The 18,691-nt window shown below is 60.3% G+C and overlaps 1 protein-coding gene across 1 annotated transcript in view; it reads left to right on the forward strand.

The window, feature by feature from the left end:
- MYO1G (myosin IG) overlaps nt 1-15,500 on the forward strand; it is a 67,607-nt gene extending 52,107 nt beyond the window's left edge. The window contains exon 23 of the mRNA XM_074946473.1: nt 14,594-15,500. Within this exon, the coding sequence (XP_074802574.1) occupies nt 14,594-14,750 (157 nt within the window). The 3' untranslated portion in view covers nt 14,751-15,500. The remainder of the gene's footprint in view (nt 1-14,593) is intronic.
- The last annotated feature ends 3,191 nt before the right edge of the window (nt 15,501-18,691 follow it).

The following is an 18,691-nucleotide window of genomic DNA, read 5'->3' on the forward strand; positions in this document are numbered from 1 at the left end:
GCTCGGCATCCTCAGGGCTGCTGACGCCCGCACGCTGCAGTCTTGGGCACGGATCAAGGACAGGCAGGGGTCAGGGACGGGCACGTCTGTGCCAGGGTGAAGGGCGAATCCCAGCCCCCTGGGCAGAGCGGGCAGGGGCGCGAGGCTCCCTCGTCACAGATAATCACTTCCACAGGGCTGCTTTGCCCCAGATCTGTCTGGCTTTTATTAATATTTTACCGCAGTGCAAGTGGTGCTGACGCAGACCGAGCCAGAGTGATGATTTATTCCTGGCTGGGCTGTGAACACGACCCTCCAGCATTTCCAGAGAGCGAGGGGGAAATCACACTGCCCCAGCACTAGGGCCAGCGCAGGGAGGGGACAGCCAGCCTGCATCTCCCCTATTCAGGGGCCAATGTGACCCCCCAGTGTACGTGCTGCCCTAGCCCCTCTAGGGCTTGCGGCAGGGGGAATTGGCGGGGCAGCCCTGGTCAGGCCCCCCCCACCCTGCCCAGAACACCCCCTGTGCCAGTGCACTTCCCCAGGGTCTGATGTTGGCCCTGTGGGGATTGGAGGCAGAGGGCAACCGTGCCTCGGGTGCCGAGTGTTGGTAAGGAATCCGTGAGCACAGCCCGTACAGAAACAGCCCCCGCACCTGTCCACTCGGCAGCACACACACAGACAGCCCCTGGGAGAGGACGCAGGGCCGTCTGCTCCGACAGCCCAGGTCTCTGCCGCAGGAGCTAGAGGAGAGAATCTCCCTCAGCTGCTGCGAGTGGTAAGGCTGTTTTCCCCTTTGCGGGATGGCCTCTAGGGGGCAACAAACACCTTCCCCCGTCTCTCGCACACACAGACACTTGAGCAGCCCGGCTGCTATCGCAGTCACGGATGCCTAGGGGCACGAGAGGGGGCAAACCCCTCCTTGGTCATCCCTCGGCCAGCAAGCTAGCAGAGGGCACCACTGTTCGCACCCCCCAGACGAGCCTTGGGACTCTGCTGACAGGAACAGCAGCTCCCAGAGCAAGGGGGTGAGGGTTGTGCTGGCAGACAGGTCAGGCTCAGAGAGGTGGGCGCTAGGACTAGTGCATGGAAGAGTGGGGAGACCAGGGTTCAGTTCCTGGCTTAGCCACACACGCCATACAATGAAGTCACTTAACCTAGCCTGTGCCTCAGTTTCCCCTCTGTAAGATGGGGATCTGAATGCACTACCTTCTGGAGGGATTGTGGGAGGGGCTTAGTTACCATGGTGATGAGGACCTGGAGAGATAGAACAGGCGGCTGGGGAGAGGGTCATGCTCAGGGAGGGATCCACGGAGGGGGGGCTTTCAGTGGCGGGGGGGTCTCAGAACTCAGGAAGGGTTCCTGGTAGGCAGTCTGGGGGAGGACAAAAATCCCAGCCTGCTTCACCTCTCAGCTGCTGGAAACCCCCGTGCCAGTCTCCTTCCCCTGGACAAGCACCCCCAGAGCAGCCAAGCTCCAGGGGTCACCCCTGAGCCAGCGGGGCAGCCCGAGGGAGCAGGAGGTGCCAGCCCTGGGCTGGGGGAGGTGAGAACAGTGCAGGCTGGGAGCCGACAGCCTGCCACGCTGGTGGGCTGCCCTTGCCTCTGTTATTGCTCAGTCCCTTGCAGAGGTTCAGGAGTTGGAGAGGAGAAAAGGTCGGTGTCTGCTGGCTCCGGGTGCAGCCTGGTTCCCTTTTGTCTGCTGGCTGGGGCTTCTCCGGAGACAGCTCCGCGGCATCACAGACCCTGGCCTCAGCCGCCCACTGCTGCTCTCTGCAGCCTCCGTGGGCCACCCCCCCACCTGGGCATTCGCTCTGATCCCTGGGTCACCAGTTACCTCCCCCCGCAGTGAACCTGCAGGCTGAGGCTGGGCCTCTGTAAGAGATTGGGCCGAGGGGGTGTGACGCAGCGAGGGGGGGGAGTGTTGACCTGGGAATGTGGCAGGGGAGTTTCACTGGGGATGGGAGACCTGAGAGCCTGTAACCTGAGCCGGGAGGGGGAGGGGGAGTGGGAGGTAACACCTCTGCCCGGGAATGTGGACAAAGGCTGCAGGAGAGAGCCTGCTGGGGGGGGGTTGGTTTCAGTTTTGTGCTGGGTGGTGGAACGCAGGGAACCCCAGGGCTGGGGCCTAAGCTCCCTGCCCCCCAGAAGGACTTGACTGAGGGGTCCTGGTTGTACCCACAAGCTCTGTTTTAGGCTGTGTTCCTATTGTCCAATAAACCTTCTGTTTTACTGGCTGGCTGAGAGTCACAGTGAATCCCAGGAAGAGGGGTGCAGGGCCCGGACTCCCCCACACTCCGTGACAACTGGTGGCAAAGGTGGGATCTACTGCACCCCATGGACGGCGCTTCGTGCAGTAAGTGACTGGGGAGCAGTAAAACGAAGGGGGATTGACGGGGACCAGGCGTGCTGAAGATTCAGAGAGACGGTTTCAGGGGGCGGTTAACCCCTGGGAGTGTGTGACCAAAGAGAAGGACTTTTGCAGTAGCAGGGTCCCTCGGGGGATTGCAGCGAGCTGTCCCAGGGCCGGAGGAGTCTGCAGCTCGACCCTGGCAAAGAGGTGGTGACCTCAAGAAGGACTGGCACACTAGGGGTTCTTCCTGGAAACCGTGGAAAGCTGCCCAGGCCTGTGAGTGGCCAGAAGGGAGATGTACGCTAAACGCCTTAAGAGCGACCTGGTGGAGCTGTGCAGGCAGAGGGGGCTGCACATTGGGAGGTCCACCAAGGAACAGCTGATTGCCCAGTTGGAGGAGAGGGATCGCTTGGATGACCCGATCCCTGTCCCTGAGGGAAGCCGCCCGGTGGACGCAGCGTGGGCCCTGGGGCCTGACCGGGCTGGGAGGGGTCAGACTGCTGCCGAGGACATCCCGAGACCCTTCCTACCTATGCTTAGGGAAGGGGTTAAGGGAAGCCCAGCGAATACTGAGGGCATCCTGACCCCGGCAGCCAGCAGGGGATCCTCCCGGCGGAGCTCCCCATCCCTGGAGTGGAGGCAGCTGGAATGGGAGAGGGAGATGAAAATGAGGGAGCTGGAGGATAATGAAAAGCGACGTCAGCATGAGCGGGAGGAGAAGGAGAAACAGAGACAGCATGAGCGGGCGGAGAAGGAGAGGCAACGTCAGCATGAGCTGGAGCTGGCCAGGCTGAGGAGCAGTGGGGCCCCAGCTGTGGTGAGTGACGGGGGACCCAAGACTGCAAGGAGCTTTGATAAGTGCTTCCTGGCCCAGCGTAAGGAGGGGGAGGACATAGATAGCTTCCTGACGGCCTTTGAGAATGCCTGCGAGGTGCACCGGGTTGACCCTGCAGACAGGCTCCAGTTTCTCACCCCCTTACTGGACCCCAAAGCCGTGGAGGTGTACAGCCGAATGACAGGGGCGGAGGCAGGGGACTACGAACTGTTCAAAAAGGCCCTGCTCCGTGAGTTAGGGCTGACCCGCGAGATGTACCAGAAACGGTTCCGGAGTCAGCGTAAAACGCCTGAGGTCACATACCTACAACTGGTCAACCGAATGCAGGGATATGCCCGCAAGTGGACAGCTGGGGCCCAAGCTAAAGAGGACCTGCTTGACCTAATCGTATTGGAGCAACTGTATGAACAGTGCTCTTCCGACCTGAGGCTGTGGCTGGTGGACAAAAAGCTAGAGAACCCCCAGCACGCAAGGCAGCTGGCCGACGAGTTTGTGAACAGTCGGTCAGGGGGTAGCAGGGAGGAGTCCCAAAAGAACAGGCCCCCCACAATGCAGAGAGAGAGTCACCATGGGACCTCCCAGCGGGGAAATATGGAGAACCCCCTCCCAAGGGGAACGCATGGCATCAGGACCATCCGACCCGCTCGAGGGGACCAACGTGACCTGAGCTGCTATCACTGTGGCCAGAGAGGCCACATACGGACCCAGTGCCCCAGGCTCAGGGACAGACTGAGCAGACCCAACCTACCCAGGGTTAACTGGGTAGGGACCCAGCTGGACAAGGGGCAGACGGCCCAGGCAAGGGGGGCTGCCAGCTTACCACCTGCTCGGGAGGGAAGAGTACCCCAGGCCAGTTCCTCCAGAGGGCTGGATGCTCTGGACTCAGGGTTCTCGGTTTACAGGGTGGGCGCGGGGCTGTCCCTCCGGAGGGAGTGCCTTGTTCCCCTGGAGGTGGATGGGAGGAAGGTCAGTGGATACTGGGATACGGGCGTGGAGGTGACACTGGCCCGGCCTGAGGTGGTGGCCCCAGATCGAGTGGTGCCCAACACCTACATGACCCTGACGGGGGTGGGCGGGACCCCATTCAAGGTACCCGTGGCAAGGGTACATCTGAAATGGGGGGCCAAGGAGGGGCCCAAGGATGTGGGGGTGCACCACCATTTGCCCACTGAGGTTTTGATGGGGGGGGACCTAGAGGACTGGCCAAGCAACCCCCAGAACACCCTGGTTGTGACCCGTAGCCAGAGCTGGTGAGGGGCACTGCGCCCCGACCTTGGGGAGGGTACCACACCAGAGGCGCAGGACTCTACCCTGGTGGGGAGGGAGCGCCGAGGGGCACGGCTCAGAGAGGCTGTGGCATCAGACCCAGCCAGTGAGAGGGAACCGGGCCCCATCCCTTCCGCAGCCGCTGAGTTCCAGGCTGAGTTGCAGAAAGATCCCTCCTTGCAGAAGCTCAGGGACCTGGCTGACCTCAGTGCGGTACAGACCATGAGGAGAGGTTGCCCGGAGAGGTTCCTGTGGGAGAAGGGGTTCCTGTACCGAGAATGGGCTCCCCCAGGGGAAGTGGAGTCCTGTGGGATCAGGAGGCAGCTGGTGGTCCCCCAGAAGTATCGCCGAAAGCTACTGTACCTGGCCCATGAAATCCCCCTCGCAGGGCACCAGGGTATCTGACGCACCCGGCAGAGGTTGCTACAGAACTTTTATTGGCCTGGGGTCTTTACCACGGTCCGGCAGTATTGCCGATCCTGCGACCCCTGTCAGAGGGTGAGGAAGGCCCGGGACAAGGGGAAAGCGGCTTTGAAACCTTTGCCCATCATAGAGGAACCTTTCCAGAAGGTGGCCATGGACATAGTGGGGCCTCTCAGCAAGACGACCCGGTCGGGGAAGAAATACATTCTGGTGATGGTAGATTTTGCCACCCGCTACCCCGAGGCAGCGCCCTTAGCTTCCATTGAAGCAGACACTGTGGCAGATGCGCTCCTGACCATTTTCAGCCGAGTGGGGTTCCCCAAGGAAGTCTTGACAGACCAAGGATCCAACTTCATGTCGGCCCTGCTCCGGTGCTTGTGGGAGAAATGTGGGGTCCGGCACAACTGGGCCTCAGCTTATCACCCCCAGTCCAATGGGCTGGTGGAGAGGTTCAATGGGACGCTAAAGATGATGCTGAAAACCTTTATGAACCAGCACCCACAGGATTGGGACAAGTACTTACCTCATCTGCTGTTCGCGTACAGGGAGGTGCCCCAGGAGTCTACCGGATTTTCACCTTTCGAACTGTTATATGGAAGGAGGGTGAGGGGCCCCCTGGACCTGACGAGAGACGAATTGGAGGGGAAGGCCACTCCCAATGGAGAGTCAGTGGTGGAGTATGTCCTGATCTTCCGAGAGAGACTTGCTGAACTCATGGGGCTGGCCAGGGAGAATCTGGCCAGAGCCCAGAAGAAGCAGAAGGTCTGGTGTGACCGCACGGTGCGGGCCCGCGCCTACACCACCGGGGATCAGGTGATGGTTCTCATCCCTGTGAGAAAGAACAAACTACAGGCCGCCTGGGAGGGCTCTTTCAAGGTTGTCAAGCAGCTAAACGAGGTAAACTATGTGGTGGAGCTGTCGAACCGGGCGCACCACCGCTGGGTGTACCATGTGAATATGATGAAGCCATATTACGCAAGGGGGAATGTGGTGTTGGCCGTGTGTGGACATTGGGAGGAGCAGGGAGATGACCCTTTAGTAGATCTGTTCCCTGGGACCAGAGCTGGTTCCCCCCGGAAACAATTCCCCTCTCGGATCAGCTAACCCCTGCCCAGCAAGCTGAGGTGCTGCATCCGTACCGACAGCTGTTTTCCAACCAGCCTGGACTCACTAATTTGACTCTCCAGCGGGTGCAGACAGGATCGCACCCGCCGATAAGATGCTCCCCCTTCCGAGTCACAGGGAAAACTGCTCAGGACCTGGAAAGAGAGGTCCGGGACATGGCTTTGGGGGTGATCCAGCCATCTGCCAGCCCTTGGGCCTCGCCGGTGGTGCTGGTCCCCAAAAAGGATGGGTTGATCCGGTTCTGTGTGGACTATTGGAAGCTCAATGCCATCACTGTATCTGATGCCTACCCCATGCCCAGGCCTGATGAGCTCCTAGACAAATTTGGAGGAGCTCGATACCTTACCACCATGGATCTTACAAAGGGCTACTGGCAAGTGCCGCTGGATGCAGATGCCAGGCTGAAATCGGCCTGTATCACCCCTCTGGGGCTCTATGAGTTCCTGACCCCGCCTTTCGGCCTCAAGGGAGCGCCGGCCACCTTCCAGTGCCTGGTGGATCAGCTACTGAGGGGGATGGAGAGTTTTGCCGTGGCGTATATTGATGACATCTGTGTCTTTAGCCAGACCTGGGAGGACCACGTGTCCCAGGTTAGACAAGTGCTGGACCGACTCCAGGGGGCTGGCTGACCATAAAAGCTGAGAAGTGCAAGGTGGGGATGGCTGAAGTATCTTACCTGGGCCATTGGGTGGGGAGCGGCCGCCTAAAGCCGGAACCAGCTAAGGTGGAGGTGATCAGAGACTGGCCCGCTCCTCACACCAAAAAGCAGGTCCAAGCCTTTTTTGGGTTGGCAGGATACTATCGAAGGTTTGTGCCCTGCTTTAGCGCCATAGCCGCCCCCATCACTGAGCTATGCAAGAAGGGAAAGCCAGACAAGGTGGTCTGGATTGAGCAGTACCAGGAGGCTTTCCGGGCACTGAAGGAGGCTCTGGTCAGTGGCCCAGTTCTGGCAAACCCAGACTTTGACAAGTGCTTTATGGTGTTCACCGACGCCTCAGACATGGGACTGGGGGTGGTGTTAATGCAGGAGGATGAAAAGGGGGAGAGACACCCCATCGTGTACCTGAGCAAGAAGTTGCTACCCCAGGAGCAGACCTACGCGGCCATCGAGAAGGAATGCCTGGCCATGGTGTGGGCCCTCAAGAAACTAGGGCCATATCTCTTTGGGCGACACTTCACCGTGTACACCGACCACTCTCCTCTGACCTGGCTACACCAGATGAAAGGAGCCAACGCCAAACTCCTGAGGTGGAGCCTGCTCCTGCAGGATTATGACATGGACGTGGTCCACGTGAAGGGAAGTGCCAACATGATAGCGGATGCGTTGTCCCGGAGAGGGGGCCCCGAACTTCCCCAGGTCACTGGTCAGAGTGACCCTGCTCAGTTCAGTCTCGAAGGGGGGAGAGATGGTACGAGCAGGGAGGGGGAGTGTTGACCTGGGAATGTGGCAGGGGAGTTTCACTGGGGATGGGAGACCTGAGGGCCTGTAACCTGAGCCAGGAGGGGGAGGGGGAGGTGACACCTCTGCCCGGGAAACTGGACAAAGGCTGCAGGAGAGAGCCTGCTGTGGGGGGGTTGGTTTCAGTTTTGTGCTGGGTGGTGGAATGCAGGGAACCCCAGGGCTGGGGCCTAAGCTCCCTGCCCCCCAGAAGGACTTGACTGAGGGGTCCTGGTTGTACCCACAAGCTCTGTTTTAGGCTGTGTTCCTGTTGTCCAATAAACCTTCTGTTTTACTGGCTGGCTGACAGTCACAGTGAATCCCAGGAAGAGGGGTTCAGGGCCCAGACTCCCCCACACTCCGTGACAGGGGCCCCAGAGGCTAATCAGCCGCCGTGCTCGGGGAGCAGAGGGATGGCAGGTTTTTGAGAGGCCGAGCCAAGAGGGATGTGGCCGGGGGAGGACACTGGCCGTCTCCCCCGGTGTGGCTGAGTGCGCTAAGGAGCGTAAGCTTATGTGACGGCAGGGTCTGTAAGGGCGGCCGGGCGACCATGGTCAGTACATTGCACGAGATATTTGACCGGAAGGTCTCAGCGGTTTGTGGCTAGGAAAGAGCCAGGAGCGGGCCGATGCCCTCCTGGGTGGGAGCCCTGAGATCCAAGCCCGGCTCCGACAGGGGGCCCCCTTGTGCCCTCCCTTGGGCAGGGAGTCTCAGTTTCCTGATCTGTGAGCTGGGGCTTCCCTGGGACTGGTCAGGCCCCTGCGGCCGGCTGCTGCTGGGGTTCAACGCTCTGTTGTGTCCTCTCCCCTTGGGCCAGCCAGGGCGTACCTGCTGCTCCTAGCGTCTCCTCCCTGCCCCCAGGCCTCCTCGGGATCCCCCGTTTGCTGGGTGTCTGTGTGCTGGAAGTCCCCACGCATGGCTTAGGTGGGGCCGCCCCAGAGCAGCCTGCGTGGGGAGGAGCTGAGGTGGGGCTGAGCCCTCCGGGACAAGCCGAGATCAAAGCCCCTGATCTCACTCTCTCCAGCGCACAGCTGTGTGAGTCTGCAGCTCAGGACGCTGTCCTGAGCCCTCCTGCCCCTTCAGGCACAGCAGGATCCACTCCCTGAAGTGCCAGCACCAGGATCTGCCCACTCCCAGCCCCTCTGAGTGCAACGGGATCCAACCCCTGGGGTGCCAGCACCGGGATCTGCCCACTCCCAGCCCCTCTGAGTGCAGCAGGATCCACCCCCATGCACTAACACCGGGATCTGCCCTTTCAGCCCCAGCCCCCTCCCTGCCCGGGCTCGGTGAGGGGGCAGAGCTCCGAGGCCAGAACCGAGACAAGGCCGGGGCAGGATGACGGGCATGGACGCAGGGTGTCTGGGAGCCCGCGGGCCTGCGTGTAGCTGTGTGCAGACGCCTGCGCCTGGGGGCGTGGTGCCCTGCCGTGGCCACGGGGGAGAGCCTGGGGCCGGATCTGCCTGTGCACGGCTGGAGGCTGATGCATCCAGCTCTAGATGTGTGGGCAGCCGGGGGGCCTGGCCCAGGCTGTTCTCCGTGGGTTCTTGTCCCGCTCCCCTTGCTGCGCAGTCTGGGTTCATGGCTGACGTGCCTCCACGTTCCTCCTCCTCCCCCTACGGCCCAGGAGCCAGATCCCCGGCCGAGCGCGCCCCTGGGTGCAGCCCGATCCCTGAAGCCGCAGCTCGCCCCGGGGAGACTGCTGCGAGCTGCCTCTCCTCGCTCCGCTGGCTGGGTTATAAATAGGGCTGCCTCGGCAGCCGCCCGACCAGCTGCCCTCTCCCCGCAGCGTTGAAGAAACGGCCCCTTTGTTTCCCGGCCAGCTCCCCCTGTGCCAGCGAGTAGCCATGTGAGCCGCCCGGGGCAATGGCCTCCATGGCACCAGCTCATGGCTTCCTGCCCTGCTCCCTGGAGGGGCTGCCAGGCCAGAGAGAGGGGGCAGGAAGCCATGGCACTCCCAAGATGGGGCGGGGAGGAATGCGGAGCTAAGAACCCAGGGAGATTTGGGGAGGGCCTGATATCCAGGTGACGCCTGTGATGAGGGGGCGGGCGCTGCCCTAGGGGAAGGCCGGGGGACATCCCGCAGGGGCCAGTGTCGATTAGCCCTTTCCTGCCCCCGCTGAGCTGATGCCGTCATGAGCCATTGCCCCAGGGACAGTGCCCCGGCACTCTGGCTCTCGGGATCAAAGGCGTGGGGCAGGAGCCCTTCCCCCACAGTTCCTAGCCCCTCATCCGATCCCAGCCAGCCAGAAGGGGCCTTGGCACAGCTATTGGTGCCAGGGCTCGGTTCCCCGCTCTGAAAGGACACACGTGACCTGCGGGTCACGCCGGGGTCCAGGGTTGTTCTCCGGGGGCAGCGTGTGGGCTCACAAAAGCGACAGCTGTCAGGCCGGCTTGCACGGCGGGGTGGGGGGGAGGCGAGGCCTGGCCCCGGGGAACGTGCTCAGAGACAGATGAGTGACTCAAAGCCCCGAGCCCAACCGCCCCTCTCCCCACCAGCCCCTCACTAGATGGTCAGAACAGTCCCGTCTCGGGCCCACGTGGAGAGTGGGGGCCCGTCGTCCGCACGGGGCACGGTGCTGTCATGCTGCTTGGGACGCTTCCGGGCCCAGGCGGAGTAACTGGGGCCTTTCGGGTTTAGCTCACGGTGCCTTGGCTGCCCCACATACACAAGGCCTAAGAGATTCTTCCAGCTGGTTTATCTGGCCCTGAGTGCGTCACCCGGTTTGGAAGGGCACGGCTAGACTGCAGTCCCGGAGCGTGATTGCAGCTTGTGTAGACACACCAGAGCTAGCTCGCGAGTAACGAGCACGGAGTCACTGCCCGGTGCTCCAGGCAGGCCACGCGCTGCTCCGCTCCCCGCACGAGCTCGCTGGCGCCTGTCACCATGAGCGGCCCTCACGCCCTGCCAGGGCGGCGCAGACGGCCCCTCGAGGCTTGCAGTCCTGCACCGAGTCTGGCCAGAGCTCCCTGCAGCTGCTCCCCAGGCGAGGGGGAGTCAAAGCAGCCGCCTGGATGCGGTTGGGGTTGCGAAACATGGTGACGTGAGGGTGCTGGAGGGTTTGTGTCAGGGGCTGTCAGTTAGCCTGTGTGTGCGGAGCTCTCTGGCAGCCGGACACGGACGCCCTCGCTCACACGGGGGGCTTGTGCTCTAGGACCGCTGGGCCTCCATCCGCTCGAACTCAGGGGGGGCGCCCTGGCCATCAGTGGTGCTCCACCACCTCAGCAAAGACACACTCAGGCCCTGTGTCTTTTGGGGGAGAGCTGGACTCCACAGATGCCCTTCCTACGGACTCGGCTTCATGTGGGTCACCCCTGGTTCTTGAAGGCGAGCCAGGGGCCTAGCTGGGCTTGGGGTGGAAGGGCTGCAGGAGGGAGCTCAGACTAGAGCCCGGGCTCTGAAACCCCCTGTGGGGGCAGGTCTCAGAGGCCAGGCTAGTCTTAGCCCCGCGAGCCTGAGTCAGTTGGGCTGTGCTCTGAGACCCGGTGCCGCGGGTTTTTCTTTGCAACGGAGACGTACCCCCCACCCATCTGTGCCTACCCTTCCCCAACCCCCTGTGCCTCCCTTGGTAGCCTGTACTGCACCATGCCCTCCCTTCCCCATGCTTGGCAGTCCACCGCCTCCCCTCCATGCTCCCTTGACTGCTTCCCTCTGCCAGAGTCCGCTGGGAGCTGTATGGTGCTGGGACGGTAACATGCTCAATTGGCCAGGTCTTCCTTGTGCCAGGGTGGAGGGGCCAGGCTCACGTGCCTCGTCTCATACCCCTGATCTGATGAGGGGTGGGGACGTAGGATAGCTGGGTAGGAGACGTATTCGTCATGCTAGCCCCAGCAAACACACTAAAAGGCCATTGCTTTGCAGGAAGGCCAAAAAAACCAGCCAGCCCTGGAGGCCAGGCTGTTGTGGAGCTATGATCACTCTTTCTTACACACACATACACACACCCCACCCCCTTTCAGATGTGTTTTTCTCAAAACATCTCAGAGAAATTCTACCGTTACATGAGCAGGAGCACATGAGAGGTCAGGGGGTTCTGATTCTTTCCGAGGAAAGGAAGGGTGGAGTTCCCAGTGCATCTCCTCATGCCAAGCTGGGTTTGTCCTTCATTACGGAGTGGCTGCATAGCACTGTGGCGGCTCTACCCATTGTAGAGGCCTGACGATAGAGCTGTGAAAGGCTGTAAACAGCTTTATTTTTGCAGTAATTATTGGGACATAAGTACAGGAACAGATTGTCACGGTGTCCCCGGGCGAAGCTCTGGAATTGATCCCTACGAAGCCAGTCAGGACCCTGGGGAAGTCTCCTCTCTGTGAGCAGCCTGTCTCCAGGGCAAACAGCTCACACAGCTTCCACCTTCCTGGGTCTGACCTCGGAGCATTCAGCATCCTCTGCCCCTCCGTGCGCTTCCCACAGCGAGTCCGGCCAGGTGGTGTCCTGGGGAAGCCAGAGGGTCCTGCCCCCCAACTCCGCAGTCAGATGTGACTCTCAGCCAGCCAGTAAAACAGAAGGTTTATTAGACGACAGGAACATGGTCTAACACAGAGCTTGTAGGTACAGAGAACAGGACCCCTCAGCCGGGTCCATTTGGGGAGCCATGAGCCAGACAACCACGTCTGCCCTTCACTCCTCGTCCCCAGCCAGCCCAAACTGACTCACCCTCCAGCCCCTCCTGCTCTGGGCTTTGTCCCTTTCCCAGGTCAGGAGGACACCTGACTCCTTTGTTCTCCAACCCTTTAGCTCTCACCTTTGCAGAGGAAGGGCCCAGGCCATCAGTTGCCAGGAGACAGGGTGTCGGCCATTCTCTCCCTAGACAGCCTCACACTTCCCTCTAAGGCTCTGCAACAATCACACAGCTTATCCCACCACCTAGAGACTTAAGAAATGCAGAGGGGAAACTGAGGAACCCACACAGTATTCAGAGAAAACATTAAGAACAGTCCCACTTCGTCACACAGATAAAGTTATAATCTGTTTCCCGTGGGGATTTTGGAATCATAAGATCTTTGTACATTATAAGCAGGCTTGGGAGGGTTAGATTTTTATTGGTATGTGTCCCTTTCACCGTAAAACACACAAGCCAACGTCCAAAATCTTTCCATCGGAAATAGTAGGCAAAGTAAGAAAAATCTGCTGGAGAACTGAGCAGGGTTTGATTTAAGGGTTTTTACTTGGTATATTTTGGCGTGCGATGTTGACAGGTTGTGTTTGAATGGTTATAGAACTTGAATGTTTTGAATCTCAGCACCTACAGTCATTAACTAATTATTGTCTAGACCCCCCTCCCCCCTTTGCCTGATCCTCCCTTGCAATTTCCCACAGCTGTGAACAGTTAAATCAATACAACAAAATGCTTAAAATCAAACACTGATATTATCCATCAAAATGATAAAAAACAACAATCAAATTCTGCCGAGCCTCATTCTAACCCTATCAGCCGGCTCATTGGCAGGATTTCAGCCAGGCTTGGAATAATATTGTCTGTTGAAGGTCTCTGCTCTCCCGAGGGGGTTTCCGTTGGGGGAAAGGTCTGTCCCCTTCCCTTCCCGTGTGTGGTCTCAGACGCAGCATTACCTCTCGGCTCTCCTGCACCTCTGTCCCTCATCGTTTATCCTTTGCTGGATTGTAGCCACGCAGCCACCTCCTTGCTTACTGCAGATTAAAAAGCACAGAGCCTCCTCCTGAGCTGGTATAAATCCACCACTGAAATTGACGGAGCCACACCCATTTATACCAGCTGTGGACCAGGGCCCCAAATTTCTGAGCTGGATTTTGAGCCCTAAGAAGTTTCAGGGAGCTCAGGGGCACGATTTTGGTTAGAAGGGGCCATTTTCAATAGAACCTGAACTACCCCCATGTGTGCGTCTGGCCCTTAAACGCCGTTGGCGCAGATTCCAACTGTGTAGCAATGGGAGATAGTTCAAAACACTGACCTGTGTCCTTGGAGTGACCTGCTGCGGATGGAGGAGGAGGCGTGTGTTCTGGGACCCCATCTAATGCCCTAGGCACAGCCCCAGGGACTGATGTTTGACAGGCGAGAACTCTGCAGACACCAGTTCCTCCCCACCGCGCTTTAAGAGCAGGAGCAAGTGCTGGTACAACAAGGTCCCAACAGAGAGACCTGGGTTCATTTCCCAGCTCTGGGCCCATCAGCCTAGATCCTCCAGTGAAATCAGTGGAAGTTCGGAGCCAGGCCTGTGCTTCGCCGGGTCAGATGGGAGCTGGTGGCACAAGATTAGGCATCAAGAGTCTTGAATTCTGTGCTCAGCTGGGCCCTGGACTTGCTGTGTGGCCTTGGGCAAGGTCTGAGGGACCTTCCCCAGTTCTCCCTGCTATTGTGAGAGAGGTCCGAGCATTGGACTGGGAGCCAGCAGAGCCCGAGTTCTAATCCTATCACTAGCAGTGGGTCTGGGGCCTTGGGCCCGTCACTGAACCCCTCCATGCCTCAGTTTCCCCAGCTGTACCTTCCCTTGCAAGCACATGCGAGGTACGCAAAGGCAGGAAGCGCCTAATGGCCCGTCTCCACGGTGCAGCAAAGCTGACCCTGTCCACGTGACCGAGGTACCTTTCCGAGGGGCTACGCAGGGCAGTCAGCACGCCCATCGGAGCACTTCGGAGCCCGCTGAGGCGCTTCGCCAGCACCGTGCGGACAGGCCCCGAGAGTGACTCAGGGTTTGCTAGCGGTGCCCACCGGTGGGAACACGGTTAACCATGGCAGGCTGGAAATGGGAGCAGGACAATTAACAGCCGCCGCGTGAAGCTCACACATCCCGGTTGTGTCAGTCTGGCAGGTGCCACCTGCGGGGTGCCAAACAGGCTGCTGGCTTCATTCCCTGCTCAAAGAGCAGCGGCAGAGGCCTGAGCCAGCCCCGCCCTGGCAAACGGGAGCACGGCAGCCATGGCCTTGCCGAAGCTGGATTTTAGGCCCGGCTCCTCAAAGGTATTTAGGCTCCTAACTCCAACTGGAATCAGCAGAGCTGGGCCGTAGCCAGGGCTGTCGCTGCGCTCGTGCACAGGTTTCATACCAGTGCAGTGCGGCTGGCATGGGTGTCCTCCACACACACGCGCCCTTGTGCTCTTGGGCACGAGAACCACCCCTGCCGACCTGTGATGCTCGCTCGGCAAACCCTTGCTGCCGGGCGCTGAGCCCTGCTGACCCGCTCTCTCTCTTCCCCCCCAGGACGAAGCGCGAGCTGCAGGTGCGCGTGTCGGACTGCATCCAGCTGAGCCTGCGCGGGAGGAAGAGGCTGGTTGCCGTGCAGACGCGCCACGAACTGGCCTTCCCCGACTTCGGCAAGAGCCGGGACGGCTTTGTGCTTTACTGTCCCAGGAGATGAGCCAGGGCCACCCGGCGGGTCCTGGCTGGACGGCGGGGGGGAGGGTCTGCTTGGCTCCCAACCCAGACCCACCTTTCCCCGCCGGGAGGAGCTGGGACACAGGGCCCTGCTCAGCATCGGGCCTCCCTTCCTTTGGTTTTTCGCTAGGAGTTTGTAACCTTTTATTAAGTGAGTTCATCGCTGTGGACGGAGCCAGCCGGAGCCTGGAACCCGCCAGCCCCAGAGGTCAGCAGCATTCTGGGCCCCCCCACCCTGCCTGCTGCCTACGGGCCCCGCTCCAGACACACCGCCAGGGTGACGGCCTGCAGGGCCCATGTAGCTCAAATCCCACAGCCGTGGGACACCCCCAGATATGCATGAACCGCAGTGAGGCTCGTATCAGACACACAGCTTGGAATGGGGGGCACAGAGGCTCCGGGAGCAGCTTTGCAAGGAGCACCCCAGAGACATGCCCGAGTCACTGTCCAGACTGCAGCGGAAGGGCGCACGGGCAGCCCCAAGGTGGGGAGAGACAGTCACCCAGGCTGGCCCCCCCAGGAAAGCCCCTCTCTGCATCACCCAGGCAGCCCTTGTCTCCCAGTTCAAGCCTGTAGCACTGCTGAGGTTGAATTGATCCGTAGCCGCTCCGCTGAAGCTGCCACCATGTAGGCCAATCAGCACCTACAGCAGTGATGTTTGCAGGGGGTGCTGTCTGGGGGGGATGGGGCCGAGCCCCCCACAACTGCTAGAGGCTCTGCCCTTGCATAGCATGGAGCCAGCGTCCCAGGGCTCCTCTCCTCGGTGGTTCTCTGGGCTGCTGGCTCGGGGGATGATGCCCTCACCCTCTCTCCTCCGTGGGTTCCCCTGGCTCTGTGGCCCCTGGGTTCCCTGCTCACCAACTGCTCCTTGAGCAGCTCTTCTGCCCCCTCTGTTGGCAGCTGCCCCGGCTCTCTCCTCTTCCCCCTCTTTGCTGACTCCCCACCCCCAATCTTTTGCCACCTGCCTGCTCCCACCTCCCCGAGGTTTCCCCAGCCAGCCCCTGTGCTGAGCTCGTGGTCTTCCCACCCAACCCTCCTCTCGCAGCTGCCCCAACCGGCCCTTCTCAGAACTCCTTGCCCCGTGGCCTGCTCTCCTCCGGCTCTTCCTAAGTCCTGTCCTTCCTCTCCGAATCCCTCCAATCCATCCTCCCCCCTCCCTCGCAACCACTGCTCCTGGGTCACCTCCTATCTCCACTGCCACAGGCTGCTCCTCTCCCCACATCACCCCCACCCTGTCCATCCAACATGCAGGAGCCAAGATCTCCCCCTTCCCCCGCATTGGCCACCTCCCCCCCGTCCCCCACTTCTACTCCCATTCATTCTGCTTCTTTTTACCCTCTCCTTTCACTGCTCCCATGATCAGCCCCTTCTCCCACCCCTGGCTTCACACCTTCAGCCACTCTCAGAGCAGCCCTCAGCCCTGCATGCACCAAGCACCTCCTCCCTCCATGTCCTGGGGATAGAAAGGAATGTCCCTTCCCTGAGCAGAGGGAGGACTCTTATATCCCAGTCCCCTTCCCAGCATGCATTGCTGCCAGGCCTAGAATTCCTATCAGTTTGGGGAACTACACCTCCCAGAATTCTCTTGTTCTGGGCTGAGTCCTTAAAGGGCCAGCAACACATCTCAACCTCCATTTTTCCCATGAGGCTCCTCTGCTGATCTCCTGACCCCTGCGCCCCCCCCTCCTCCAACACACCCCTTCTCGTGTTTGAAGATTTGCCCCAAGGGTTGTCTTTGGGTAGAATTGTAAACTCTTATGAGCACTGACCTTTCTCACAGCCCCAGGCATGCTTCGGCTGCTCTAGAAATGATAAGGCCAGTACAGATAACGGGCCCCACAGGCTTCAGGAGCTCTTCGCAGCAAGGAAATGCCAACAACGCTGTACAGCATGTGAATAAAAAGAGCTGTGTTTTCCTGGGTGCGGCTGGTGTGAGCTTTCCTGGATCAGGGCCACGCTCCAGAGGGTCCTAGTGGAAGCCAGGCAGGGCTGGTTATTGATTGATTCCCACAGAAATAGGCACCCATCCACAGGCACCCATCTGGTCCTGGTCAGATCCGGTGGACCACGCCCTGGGGTCGTAGGAAGGGTGTGGCAGAGCCAGAAAGACCCCTGGGGCTGTTGCAATGAGCAATGTCTAGTAACAGAGCAGCGTCTGGGGCTGGGGGCTGGGTGGTCCGTCATGTGAACTGATACCACACTTCCACCTGCTTCGGCAGAGCCCTGGGCTTCTCCCACCCATGCACCCTGCCACAGCATCTGCCTGGAGACTCCCCATGCGGCTGCCCTCAAGCCTGATCACCAGTCAGATATTGACACCCACCCACGTGCCAGCTTGGTGCTCCAGGCTCTGAGAAGGAAGGGAGCAAGCCGGCCAGATAGGCTAGTGCAGGTTCCATCACAGCACGTGATCTGCTACCATCGACACGAGCCCAGGGCCCGGACTCTGCTGTCAGTCACATGCGGGAAAATCCAGCATCTCTGCAGACTGTACTGTATCAGAATCCAGCCCGATGGCCCTGATTTGAAATGCCTAAATGGTCTGGGCTCCCGCAAGTGCTGAGGTAACGGAGAATCCTCCGAGTGCAAGGTCACCTGCGGGTCTCAGCGACCTGTGTGGAGCTCCGGTGCTCTGAGGTCCCTGTAAGCTGCGTGGCCACGCAGCAGCCTATAAAGCGCCGTGCAGGCACTCAGAGAATCCGCATAGCCGGGGGAGGGGAGCCCCTCCCCCAGCCCCAACTCAGCCCCGGACCTGCCACAGCTGGGGGAGGGGTGGCCCGGACCTGCTGCAGCCAAGGCTCCCCTCCCCCGGCCTCAACTCAACCCCGGAGCGGCCGCGGCAGGGAGAGGTGACTCTCCCCCACAGCCAAGGTCCTGCTGCAGGGAGAAAGTTTGGGGTGTGGAGAGGGTTCAGGGTACGGGGTCCCGGTGATGCTTACCGCGGCTCCCGGAAGCAGTCGCCAGGTCTCTGCGGCCCCTAGGCACGTGGGCGATTAGGGAGGCTCCACACACTGCCCTTGTGCCCGCAGGCACCACCCCCGCAGCTCCCATTGGTCGCAGTTCCCAGCCAATGGGAGCTGCTTAGCTGGCACTCGAGGCAGGGGCAGCGCATGGAGCCTCCCTGGTCGCCCATGTGTCTAGGGGCCACAGAGACCTGGCAACTGCTTCTGGGAGCCGTGCAGAGCCAAGGCAGGCAAGGAGCCTGCCTTAGCCCCGGGCCCCTGCTGCGCTGCTGACTGGACTTTTAATGGCCTGGTCGGTGGTGCCAACCGGAGCCATCAGGGTCCCTTTTCGACCGGGCATTCCAGTCTCTTTACTGACCTTCTTGAGTCTGTCATGCTAAGGCAGGTTTTCTAACCCTTTAATCATTCTCACAGCTCTTCTCTGAACCTCTCCCATTTATCAACATCCTTCTTGAATTGTGGGCATCAGAACAGGACCCAGGATTGCAGCAGCGGTCGCACCAGTGCCAAATGCAGCAGTAAAATTCCCTCTCCGCTCCTCCTGGCCCTTGAGACCACGAGAGTGAGACCTTTTGCTGCTGCTGTTGGACCACCTGCCCCACTTCGAGGCTGATCTGAAGGGCTGCTGCGAGTTGGGGCGTGGCCCAGGCTGTGCTGCAGAGCCCCTGATATCTCCAGAATGCTCCGGGAGAGGGACCCCTCGTTCCTGCATTACTGAGTCCCAGGGAGGATAGTTCTAACCACAGAGCTCGCCCGTCAGTTTCAGGTGGGCGGTGTCTGAGCTGGCTTGGTTATTATTATTTCTTGCTCTGGTTCCAGGCCGGGCTGTGGGGTCCCGGGCTGAGATGGGAGCCAGCTGAGCAGCAGCACCCAGGGGAGCCCTGCAGCCTTCTCCCCTTGCACTGTGATCCCATCAGCTCTCAGCCCACCTGGGGTAGAGCTGGGTCAGTGTTTGGATGAG

The sequence above is a fragment of the Natator depressus genome, chromosome 2, assembly GCF_965152275.1.
Source record: "Natator depressus isolate rNatDep1 chromosome 2, rNatDep2.hap1, whole genome shotgun sequence".
NCBI classification, from domain to species: Eukaryota; Metazoa; Chordata; order Testudines; family Cheloniidae; genus Natator; species Natator depressus.